We start from the raw sequence: 12,977 nt of genomic DNA, 5'->3' as shown, positions 1-12,977 counted from the left end.
AAACTGTTCGTGGTACTGAAGTTAAAAGACTCTTCCTAGCACCTCCCTGAAATCAGCTAAAGCCAACTAAATTCAACAGGAGAGGACGGAAACCACACAGGGTACGCAAGTTAGGGGTGAGAGACTTCGGTTAGTCCAGAAAGAAAATACCTCCCTTCAAAAAGACACAAGAAGAGACTCAGAAAGTAGACGAGGTGTGATCATAAGAGACTGCTAAATAATTAGTAATAAACATGTCAGCAATTTTTCCTACCTTAAATATCGGCCTTGGCAGGACGACACTGATTACAGAGGTCTGATTCAGAAATTGGTCTGGTAGATATCTAATCCAGCGGTTCCCAAAGCTCACTGTACATTAGAACCACCTGGGGATCTTAAACAACTGCTGCCACCTGGCTCCCATTCAGGACGTTCTAAATTAATTGGTATGAGGTGTGACTCGGGCATTGGCGTGTTAAAATCTCCCCCAGGTGATTCTAATGTTCAGCGAACTTTGAGAACCGCTGCTGTAGTTCTATGGAACCTGGTTACTTGGCAGTTGTTCTTCAAAGTGGTCCACAAACAAAGAGCATCATTATCAGGTTAAAAATGCAGAACCTCAGGCTCCACTCCAGACTGAATGAACCAAACTGTCTTGCACAAAATCCCCAGGCAGTTCTTATTCACATTAAAGTGTCAGTAACATTGGTTGTAGAGTATTTCTCCAAGAAGGGAAAAAGAAATTTTAAGAGCTATTTCTAACACTTTCATCACCTTTTCCCATTACCTGCCATGAGTGAAGCTTAGTCTTTAACTGTTAGTTTCTAACAAGCATAAAAAAGAACTGATAATACCCATTTTCAAAGTGTAAATTTGTTTCTACTCTGAATGTAAAGTTTAAAATCTACTGCTAAGGTTCAAGAGCCCATTCAAGTTGCTTCTTATTTGCTTCTAAGTATCTTGGAAGGAAGAAAGGGAGAGAATGAGCCCTGCAATTAGCACCTGTTGAATATTAGCATCCCTAAGCACCAGCTCCTTTCAGGAACAATCTAGATGTCATGACTCCATCCACCTGGCTAGAGACTGCTGGCTTCTACAAGCTTTTTTTTAAAAAACCCTATCCCCTTTCCTTCCCCTCTAGCTCTTTTTTTTAATTTTATTTTAAATTATCAGAGTTGTCCTAAATAATTCCAAATATCATGGAGATAACTGAAAGCTTTAAAAATTAAAGACAGACCAGTACCTCGTCAAGGAAAGCAGATACATGTCCAAGAGACATCGCAGGTAACTCTCCAAATAAAACCATTCGAGAAAAGTCATTTACTCCAATGCTTTCAGTAATCTTCTTAGAAATAAAAACAAGTTTATGGTTTGCATCTCTTGGAATCTGAAACAAGAGCAGATTAGTTCAAGTTCACTTTGTAGTTTTCCTGTTACCAAGTAGGATTTACTTATCAACTTATAGCTGGATTGCTCGCAGAAGAAACAAAACCTGGCGTCTTGCCTGCCCTGTAAACAAGGTCCTTCTACATGGCAAGCTATATGCGCTCTGCCAAACACCACATTTTTTTTTTAAAGGATGTGACTCTAGAGAGATCCAAGAGCAACTGAAACCAAGTTTTTTTTGGCAGGGAAAGCCCACCTTGCGTCTAACACCCAAGCAGCTGAAGAAAGCGCTGGTTTTCTTGCATTATCCTAGTCGAACAGGCTCAACGGGGGATTCTCGGTCAGATACAAAAAAGCTCTGACCTTCCAGAAAACTAACCAGCAATGACCGAACTGCAGAGTGGGTGCACGTGGGGCTGTGTCCTGCGGGCCTCAGGATGGGAACTTCAAGCTAAGTTTGAAGTGGCCGAGTGAGCGCCCCGCGGGAATCCAAAGGGGTGCGACTGGGCTGTCTCCCCTGGTTATCCGTTTTGCTGACCGGGCGGGGTGCGGGGGCAGGTCCCCTTGCCCGTCGTCTCTTACCTCCCGGGAAGCCAGAAGGCGCCCCGCGGCGGCGACGCTAAACACAAGGCAAGCTGGGCTGGTGCTTTCCAGAAACTCCCCAAGAACCTGCCGGTTGTCCTCGCTCTCCAAATACTGGCTCCATTTCTCCTCAGTGAACCCCAGTATCATCTGCAGGCGGCCGCCGAGGAAGCGCACCCGAGCGTCTTGGGCGAAACTCTGCGCTCTCCGGGCCGCCGCCGCCTCCTCGCTCTCCACCTCTTCCTCCTCCTCAAGCTCCACAGCGCCCACTGCCTCCAGGGCGGCCTCCGAGGTTAGGCGAAGGGTCGGGGCTTCCCGAAAGTCTTGCGCCTCCCTGCCTGCCACCGGGGCTGCCATCGGGCAACCGTCCGAGGGGACGCGGGGCCGACTGGGTCCTCACCCGAGGCTCTGGGTCAGCCCGGAGTGAGTGAGGACACCTGCGGAGGCGCCCAGCCTCCTCCGCGACCGCCGCAGGCGTAGACCCTCGTCTCCCACCTGCTGCTACTTAGCAGCAGCGGCTCCTGCGCACAGAGGTAGCCTGCCGGGCCGAGGCGATGGCCTGGGTCGAGCAGCGCGTCCCGTTTCCCAGGGGACGGTGTCCCCGCCCCAGCACGCTGGGGGCGGAGTGAGTGCTCCGCGCCACCTCCCAGTTGAAGGCAAGACCAAGGCCAGGCCGAGGGGAGCGGCCCTCGGGCTCTAGGTCCCGAACTGGCCGAGAAGGCTCCTGTACCGGGTCGGTATGAGCCCCCAGTGCGCTTGCTCCACTTCTCTGCGGCTCCATCGCCTACTAGACACTTGATGGGGCTCCCAGCATTAGTCAAGTGCTCTGGATGAAGCAATGCTCTCTTGTGCCGAGCTTCGTGCTAGATCCCTTACCTAGCCTAGTTCACATAATCCGTGGAAAGCCATGTTTCTGACTAGTCAGTCTTTGTTTTATGGGAAAGAGACTAACTTACAAAAATAGTTAAGTAACAGAGAAGTTTCGGGGCCCAAGTTGAGGGCTGTTACTCACCTTTCCCGAGGTGTCCAACTATTACCAGAAAAGAGCCAATCCTGCAATTCAACTTTCCTAGTCATGGGACTCCAAGATCTAAGTACTCAAAGTTCTCCTGATTCTCATCCTCAACCTGACACTTACTGGAATGCTAATACGCCCAGTAGGAGAACGCACAGTGCCCTTTTGTGAACTCCAAAATGTTCCTAAAATCTATAAAATTATTATTTAATTCAAGAGCAAAAAGGTCAAAGAGGAAAAGCGTCAGATTATAAACAGTTTCATGATACTGAAATGGGATTCCACTGTGGTGCATTAGTGGCTTTTGTTGACACTAGTATGGAAATTTTGAATTTTGAGAAGGAGTCCTCAAACTAAACTTTTAAATCTCCTTTGTTAATTGTTTATTTCAAACTAAAGACTTCAACCCCCACCGTTCCATGGTGGCTATTGAAGGACTGTTGCCCACAATAATCATTTAATACCTGAATGTTGATAAACAGGTATTTCCAGAAGATGAGGCTTCAACAATTTTTTTCTTTTCAGGATATTAACTGCCCGTGAAAACCATCTACAAGTTTCCAGTTACGTAATCAGAATCTTGAAATAACATAGGCCCTTGGAAAACCTTGATAATGACTTCTAAGTTATCAAGGCTGCTTTATATGGTCCATGATATTCTTTGGGACTCCCAGTTGCTAGTATACAAGGCTAGCAATCACCAGTTCCTAGTCTCTCCTCTCTTATATTCTAGCTTCACATCCCTGTACCCTAGAAGACCAGGAATTCTGTAAATAATAGTTGAATTAAATTGAACGTAAATAACTACTTACAAATCTAGCTGAATTTTTAAAAAATAATGCTAATTTTAAAGTACAATTTTCAAAAAGTTAAATATGTAACTCGAAATATAGGATGAAGACATGTCAAAGATTTAACTCATTAATGAGGAAAACAACAAAGTGATGTAAATTCCAAATACAGTTAGACAAAGAAATTCAGCAGGATGGGAGAAAGGGGGAGTCAGATTGCTAGGTTCAATACCATACTCATGAATGTCATACAAGGCACAATAATCCTTTGTTTTAAAAAATAATTTGTTTTTCAGAAATAAATTACATCTGTAATGAACAAAACTCTGGAAATAAGAACATAACTTCACAGAGTTTGGGCCTTTGATCAATAGTAGTTAATGAGTCCAAAAATTTATTTACTTTTCCCTAAATAATTAATAATCCTTTCATTGGCCACTGAAGCAATGTTTTAATGTGACAATGAATAAACATGCCTTTACCTTGTTCCCAGGTGTTAGTTTTCTCAATAATAATAGCTAACATTGATCAAGTACCAACTATGTGCCATGTACTGTGCTGAGTTCATTCATTTGTCTAATAAATTTTTATTGAATGCCTACTGAGTGCCAAGCACTGTTCTAACCCTCATATTTGTGATTCAGGCTAGATTTATATTGGCTAGAGTGGAACTATACCAACTGAATTTGCATTTCATTTCAATTTTCTAGATACCTGAGTTTTCTCGTCTGAAATTTAAAAGATAAAATGGTAGATGAGATTATATTTTAGCAAATATCCCTCCCCTGACCCCACCTTCATGAAAAGAGTATGCTTATGCCTTTTTGTGCTATTCGAGTTGTGGTTGGCCATGTGACTTGCTTTGGTCCATAGGATATTGTTAGACATAACAAACAGAGACATCGCTTCCCGGCCTTTCCGCTAAGATCAAGTGTAGTAACAAACAGAGGCTTAGAATGTTTTTGCATGGTGAGGCTTGCCTTCTTGTGCCTCTGCCGCTGTCTTGAGAACATCCCTAGTTAGTTTGCTATACAAGGAACCAGCCTGGACCTGACTTGTAGCTCAGAGGCAAGTCCAGTGAGGCCTAGTCTTGATCAATCTACCCTCAGTCAGCCCACAGATGTATGAAAATAATGAATGATTATTGTTTTGAGCTACATAGTTGTAGTGAGGTTTGTTATGTAGTGACAGAATTGAGGGATTTCTCTTCCCAGGTCTGTGAGGGGTGTGGTGTAAAAAGCAGGAGTTTCTTGGCTCCATGCCTCCATCCAGGAACCAGAGGAGTTTCAAATGTAGAGTTCTTTGTCTGGGTTTCCCACTTGAGGGCTAGGTAGAAAAAGTCAGGTGACGCTCCTTTGTCCCAAAAAATTCACGTAAGCTCTGGGAGGAGCGGGCTCTGTAACTTAAGAGTTGTGGATGCAGCCAATCTGGCATCAGAGTCAAAAGATCAGTCACTCCAGAGGAAGTTTGAAAGAACTCCTCTCATTGGACGAGAACATGAAAGGGGAGAGAATCACTCAAGGGTTAAAACTCCAGCTGCTCCTACCTATACAGATTCCTTCTCCAGGTCCCCTCCCGTGACAGGGTGGAAGCTGTTTTTCTTTCTCTCTCTATCTGTCTAATAAATTGCTTTTCTGCAAACTCTTTGGATCCACGATATTTATTTTAATGGCAAACTCACCAGGCCTCAAGGGCACCTTTCCCCATTCTTCAGGGTTAGTGAGGCTAAGAACTTCTTTGGAATGGGGAGCTCAGTACGCTCCCCTGTTACATCTTTTGGCAAGCCAGTCAGGAGAATTTTAGACTTCAGAGCGGTGAGTGACATTGGATCCCTTTCACTTGCTAATGTGTCTTTCCCTTCTTTTAAATTTGTTTAGGAGGTAAAAAACGAGTGCCCATCGGTCATCTAAGTGTGAAAAGCATGGCTGCCGGTCTACAGACAGGGGTGTCAGGCTTTCTAAGAATGGACTCTCCAAAAACCCCCAGCTCTTTGGAAGAAAAGCGAAGGAGAGTAAAAGTTGAATATGGGGAGCATGTTAATTACCATTAGTGTTTAAGGAAGGGCTTACCTTTGAGCAGAATTCTGAGAGTGAGCAGTGAGTTCTGGAAGAACATTCCAGGCACAGGGAAGAGAATATAGACCCACAAGAGAGGATGCTTGATTTCTGGAGAAACAGCAAGAATGCCAGTAAGAGGAAGTATAGCAAGAGATGAGGACAAAGAAGAAATATAAGACAAAAATCACATAGGGCTGTGATAATAGCTAGGCTTTTCTTAAAAGAAGATGATATAGCAGAAACGCTAACTGTCCCGTGTCCACTCACCTTGTCTTTCTCTTGGTAATACCACATTTACACCTATTCCAAGTTTAATGGGACTCATGCTCACCCAGACTGTATACCTCATTTACTTTCATTTCACGTTACATACAAGGGAAACTAGGAAATTTTCCCTGTAGCTAATGTGAAGTGAAAGTAAATGAGGTATAAAATAACGTGTATCGTATTCTTAGAATTTGCCAGCTCTCCATTTCCTCTTGTCTTTCCAACTTGCTGACTACTGTATCAACATGAAATGCTGAGCCATGTTCAATTATGCAAATGTCCCTTAAACATAAGATAAGATGCTCAACTTCCCCCACAAAAGAAAAATAGAAATTCAAACAAGAGTACCATGCTATTTTTTCACTTATTAGCTTTAAGACTGACATCATATTCTTGGCATGGCTGGGGAATAGGCATTTTCATACATCACTGCTGGGAATTCAAAGTGATACAACCCCACAGAATTCACTGATTTCTAGAAAAAGTACTATGTATTTGTCCTTTGACCCAGCATCTTTCTTCTAGAAATCTATACATAAGGTTAGTCATTATAGCACTAATGGTAAGAGCAAAAGGCTGGAAATAAGCCAAATGTCCACCTGCAGGAGATGGGCTCAATAAACTAATATCCAAAGAATGGAGTAATATAAAGCTAAGAAAAGAGGAAGCATCCACCTGGGGCTTCCTGCCACCCCTACCTATGTTGCACAGCCAACAGAGTTCTAATTTCTGCCTGGGATGGATCGCCCAGAGCGAGGACAGGCTGGAATCCTGGCTGTTTGTGTTTCTCAGCCAGTCCAGCCTATGGGTCTTGGAGAGCCCAAACCAATCAGAAGCTGAAAGGATCCCCAACACAGGATAGCTGCTCTACAAAAAAGCTGCCAGACTGCTTCTTTAAGTGAGTTTCTGATCCTGTTCCTCCTGACTTCCCAAGTGGGGTCTCCAGCCACCTCCTACAGGTGTGTTTGGGCCAGCAACAGGTCAGTACCTACTTGAACAAAGCTTCCAGAGAAAGGGGCAGGCTGCCATCTTTGCTGTTTTGCAACCTTCACTGGTGATACCTCCAAATATGGAAAAATCTGAGGTAACTAGGGTCTGGAGCGGACCCCCAGCAAATCACAGCAGCCCTACGGAAGAGTGGGCAGCCAGACTCTTAAAAGAAAAATGAACAGAAAACAACCACAAACCCCACAAAAACCTCATCCAAAGGTCAGAAACCTCAAAGATCAAATGTAGATAAGCCAACAAAGACGAATCAATGTAAAAATGCTGAAAATTAAAAAATCCAGAGAGCCCTCTTTCATCCAAATGACCACAACATTCCTCCAGCATGGGCTCAGAACTGGGCTGAGGCTGAGATAGCTGAAATGACAGAAGTAGGCTTCAGAATGTAGAAAAAAATATAAAAATGAACTTTGCTGAACTAAAGGAGCATGTTGTAACCCAATGCAGGGAAGCTAAGAATCATGATGAAATCAATGCAGAAGCTAGGCGACATGGCTCACGCCTGTAATCCCAGCACTTTGGGAGGCTGAGGCAGGTGGATTACATGACATCAGGAGTTCAAAAACAGCCTGGCCAACATGGTGAAACCCCGTCTCTACTTAAGATACAAAAATTAGCTGGGCCCAGTGGTACATGACTGTAATCCAAGCTACTAGGGAGGCTAAGGCAGGAGAATTGCTAGAACTCAGGAGGCAGAGTTTGTAGTGAGCTGAGATCATTCCAGTGCACTCCAGCCTGGGCAACAGGGTGAAACTCTGTCTCAAAACAAACAACCAACCAAAAAACAATGCAGGAGCCAGCAGCCAAAATAGCCAATTTAGAGAGGAACATTAGCAACCTGATAGAACTGAAAAACACACTACAAGAACTTCACAATGCAATCACAAGTATTAATAGCAGAGTAGAACAAGCAGAGGAAAGAATCTCAGAGCTTGAAGACTATCTTTCTGAATTAAAACAGGCAGACAAAAATAGAGAGAAAAAAATTAAAAGGAATGAATAAAACCTCTGAGAAATGTGGGATTATATAAAGAGACCGAATCTATGACTGATTGGTATCCCTGAAGGAGACAGGGAGAATGGAACCAAGTTGGAAAACATATGTCAGGATTTTATTCAGGAGAAATTTCCTAACCTAGCAAAACAGGCCAACATTCAAATCCAGGAAACGCAGAGAACCCCAGTAAGGCACTTCACAAGAAGATTATTCCCAAGACACATAATCATCAAATTTCCAAGGAAAAATTTTAAGGGCAGCCAGGTAGAAAGGCCAGGTCACCTACAAAAGGAAGCCCATCAGACTAACAGCAGACCTCTCAGTAGAAACCCTACAAGCTAGAAGAGATTGGGGGCCAATATTTAACATTCTTAAGGAACAACCCAGAATTTTATATCTGGCCAAAGGAAGCTTCATAAGTAAAGGATAAATAACTTACTTTCAGACAAGCAAGTGCTAAGGGAATTTGTTAACGCCAGACCTGCCTTAACAAGAGCTCCTAAAGGAAGCACTAAATGTGGAAAGGAAAGAGCATTACCAGCCATGACAAAAATGCACTGAAGTACACAGACCAGTGACACTACGAAGCAACCACATAAACAAGTCTCCAAAATAGCCAGCTAGCATCATGATGACAGGATCAAATCCACACATAACAATACTAATCTTAAATGTTAATGGGCTAAAGGTCCCAATTAAAAGACACAGAATGGCAAGCTAAAGAATCAACACCCATAAGTATGCTGTCTTCAAGAGACCCATCTCACATGCAAAGACAAACAGAGGCTGAAAATAAAGGGATGGAGTAAAACGTACCAAGCAAGTGGGAAACAGAGAAAAGCAGGAGTTGCAATCCTAGTTTCTGACAAAATATACTTTAAACCAACAAAAACCAAAGAAGACAAAGAAGGGCAATCCATTAATGGTAAAGGATTTAATTCAACAAGAAAACCTAACTATTCTAAATATATATATACCCAATACAGGAGCACCCAGATTCATAAAGCAAGTTAGACTCCCACATAATAATAGTGGGATACTTTAACACCCCACTGACAGCATTAGACAGATTGAGACAGAAAATTAACAAAGATATTCAGGACCTGACCTCAGCTCTCAATCAAGTGGACCTGTTAGACATCTGCAGAACTCTCCACCTCAAAACAACAGATTTACATTCTTGTTATTGCCACATGGCACTTACTCTAAAATTGATCACATAATTGGAAGTAAAACACTCCTCAGCAAATGCAAGACTGAAATCATATCAAATAGTCTCTCAGCCCATAGCACAATCCAACTAGAACTCAAGATTAAGAAATTCACTCAAGACTGAGCATGGTGGCTCATGACTGTAATCCCATAACTTTGGGAGAACAAGGCAGGTGAATCACTTGAAGCCAGGAGTTTGAGACCAGCCTGGCCAACATGATAAAACCCTATTTGTACTAAAAAATACAAAAATTAGCCAGGTGTAGTGATGCATGCCTGTAATACCAGCTACTCACAAGGTTGAGGCAGGAGAATCACTTGAACACAGGAGGCAGAGATCCTGGGCCATGAGATTGTGAACTGAGATTGTGCCACTGCATTCCAGCCTGGGCAACAGAGCAAGACTCTGTCTCAAAAAAAAAAAAGGAAAAGAAAAAAGAAATTCACTCAAAATCACACAACTACATGGAAATTGATTCTTGGGTAAAAATGATAAAATTAAGGTGGAAATCAAGAGGTTCTTTGAAGCTAATGAGAGCAAAAAGACAATGTACCAGAATCTCTGGGACACAGCTAAAGCAGTGTTAAGAGTGAAATTTACGGCATTAAATGCTCACATCAAAAAGCTAGAAAGTTCTCAACAACCTAACATCACAACTAAAAGAACTAGAGAACCAAGAGCAAACAAACCCCAAAGTTAGCAGAAAACAAGAAATAACCAAGATCAGAGCTAAACTGACAGAGATAGAGGCCTGAAAATCCCTTATAAAATCAATGAATCCATAACCTGGGTTTTTAAAAAAATATAATAATAATAAAATAGACTGCTAGCTAGACTAACAAAGAAGAAAAGAGAGAAGATTGATATAAACAAAATCAGAAATGACAAGGGGAATATCATCAATGACCCTACAGAAATACAAACAACCATCAGAGAATACTATAAAGACCTCTATGCACATAAACCAGAAAATCTATAAGAAATTGACTCCAAGAATAGATCAATAAAATGTTCTGACATTGAGGCAATAATAAATAGCCTACCAACCAAAAAAAGCTCAGGGACAGATGGATTCACAGCTGAATTCTACCAGAGGTAGAAAGAAGAGCTGGTACCATTCCTACTGAAATTATTCCAAAAAATTGAAAAGAAGGGACTCCTCCCTAATTCATTCTATGAGGCCAGCATCATCCTGATACCAAAACCTGTCAGAGATACAACAAAAAAAGAAAGCTTCAGGCCAATATCCTTGATGAACATTGATGCAAAAACCCTCAACAAAATATTGCAAACCAAATTCAGCAGCACATCAAAAAGTTTATCTACCACGATCAAGTAGCCTTCATCCCCATGATGTAAGGCTGGTTTGACATACACAAATCAATAAATGTAACTAATCACATAAACAGAAGTAAAGAAAAAAAGCACGTGATTATCTGAATAAACGCAGAAAAGGCCTTCAATAAAATTCAACATTCCTTCATGTTATAAACTCTCAGTAAACTGGATACTGAAGGAACACGCCTCAAAATAATAAGAGCTATTTATGACAAACCCACAGCCAATATCATACTAAATGGGCAAAAACTGGAAGTTCCCCTTGAAAACTGGCACAAGACAAGTTTGCCCTCTCTCGCTGCTCCTATTCAACATAGTATTGGAAGATCTGGCCAGGGCAATCAAGCAAGAGAAAGAAATAAAGGGTATTCAAACAGGAAAAGAAGAAGTCAAACTGTCTTTGTTTGCAGAAGACATGATCCAATATCTAGAAACCCCATTGTCTCAGCTGAAAAGCTTCTTAAGCAAATAAGCAACTTCGACATAGTCTCAGGACACAAAATCAATGTGCAAAGATCAGTAGCATTCCTATATACCAACAACAAGCAAGCCAAGAGCCAAACCATGAATGAACTCCTATTCACAATTACTGCAAAAAGAATAAAATATCTAAGAATACAGCTAACAAGGGGCATGAAGAACCTCTTCAAGGAGAACTATAAACCATGGCTAAAAGAAATCAGAGATGACACAAATAAAAGTAAAAGCATTTCATGCTCATGGATGGAAAGAATCAATATTATGAAAATGGCCATACTGTCAAAAACAATTTATAGATTCAATGCTATTCCCATTAAATTACCACTGACATTCTTCACTGAACTAAAATAAATAAATAAATAAATTTTTTAAAATATTTTAAAATTCACATAGAACCAAAAAAGAGCCTGAATATCCCAGACAATCCTAAGCCAAAAGAACAAAGCTGGAGGCATCACACTACCTGACTTCAACTATACTAGAGGGCTACAGTAACCAAAACAGCATGGTACTGGTACAGGAACAGACACATAGACCAATGGAACAGAACCCAGAATCCAGAAATAAAACCACACACTTAAAACCAGCTGATTTTTGACAAACCTGTCAAAAGCAATGGGGAAAGGATTCCTTATTTAATAAACGTTTCTGCGGGAACTAACTTGCTAGCCATATGCAGAAAATTGAAACTGGACCCCTTCCTGACACCATATACAACAATCAACTCAACATGGATTAAAGATTTAAATGTAAAATGCAAAATTATAAAAAACTCAGCAGAAAATCTAGGCAATACCATTCAGAACATAGGCACAGGGAAAGATTTCATGATGAAGAAACCAAAAGCAATTGCAACAAAAGCAAAAATAGACAAATGACATCTAATTAACTAAAGAGCTTTGGTTAGTTTAATTAGATTTTATTTGTTATGCACAGTAAAAGAAGCTATCATTAAAGTAAATAAACAACCTACAGAATGGGAGAAAAATCTTGTAATCTATTAATCTGACCAATGTCTAAAATAGTATCTATGTAATATCTATAAAGTATAAAAGTATCTATATTGTATCTATATATATATATAAAGTATCTATATAGTATCTATAAAATAGTATCTATATCTATATATCTACAAAGAACTTAAACAAATTTTCAAGAAAAAAAAAAAAAAAAAANAAAAAAAAAAAAAAAAAAAAGACAACCGGGTTAAAAAGTGGCCAAGGACATAGACACTTCTCAATAGAAGACATACATGCAGCCAACAAACATATGAAAAAAACCTCAGCGTCACTGATAATTATAGAAATGCAAGTCAAAACCACAGTGAGATGCCATCTCACATAAGTCAGAATGGCTATTACCAAAAAGTCAAAAAACAACAGATGCTGGTGAGGTTGTGGAGAAAAAGGAATGTTTTTATACTGTTGGTGGGAGTGTATACTAGTTCAACCATTGTGGAAGACAGTGTGGCAATTCCTCAAAGACCTAGAAGCAGAAATATTATTTGACCCAGCAATCATATTACTGGGTAAAAACCCAAAGGAATATAAATCATACTATTATACATGCATGTGTATGTTCATTGCATCACCGTTCACAATATCAAAGACATGGAATCAACCTAAATGCCTATCACTAATAGACTGGATAAAGAAAATATGAGACATATACACCATAGAATACTATGCAGCCATAAAAAGGAATAAGATCATGTCCTTTGCAGGGACATGGATGGAACTGGACCCCATTATCCTTAGCAAACTAATTTAGGAACAGAAAACCAAATACTACATCCTCACTTACAAGTGGGAGCTGAATTATAAGAATATGTGGACACATGGAGGGGAACAACACACACTAGGCCTGT

General features: G+C 41.0%; 1 protein-coding gene across 1 annotated transcript in view; it reads right to left on the bottom strand.

Annotated features, from left to right (window-relative positions):
• DNAH11 (dynein axonemal heavy chain 11) overlaps positions 1 to 2,494 on the bottom strand; it is a 403,839-nt gene extending 401,345 nt beyond the window's left edge. The window contains exons 1-2 of the mRNA XM_017526963.2: positions 1,948 to 2,494; positions 1,223 to 1,366 (exon numbers count right to left, since the gene is read on the bottom strand). Coding sequence (XP_017382452.1) covers positions 1,223 to 1,366; positions 1,948 to 2,304 — 501 coding nt within the window. The 5' untranslated portion in view covers positions 2,305 to 2,494. The remainder of the gene's footprint in view (positions 1 to 1,222; positions 1,367 to 1,947) is intronic.
• Positions 2,495 to 12,977: the final 10,483 nt, after the last annotated feature.

Source organism: Cebus imitator, unplaced genomic scaffold (assembly GCF_001604975.1).
Source record: "Cebus imitator isolate Cc_AM_T3 unplaced genomic scaffold, Cebus_imitator-1.0 Scaffold45, whole genome shotgun sequence".
Taxonomy (NCBI): domain Eukaryota; kingdom Metazoa; phylum Chordata; class Mammalia; order Primates; family Cebidae; genus Cebus; species Cebus imitator.
The sequence above is the reverse complement of the archived record's forward strand: the minus strand, read 5'-3'. Positions and strand labels throughout refer to the sequence as shown.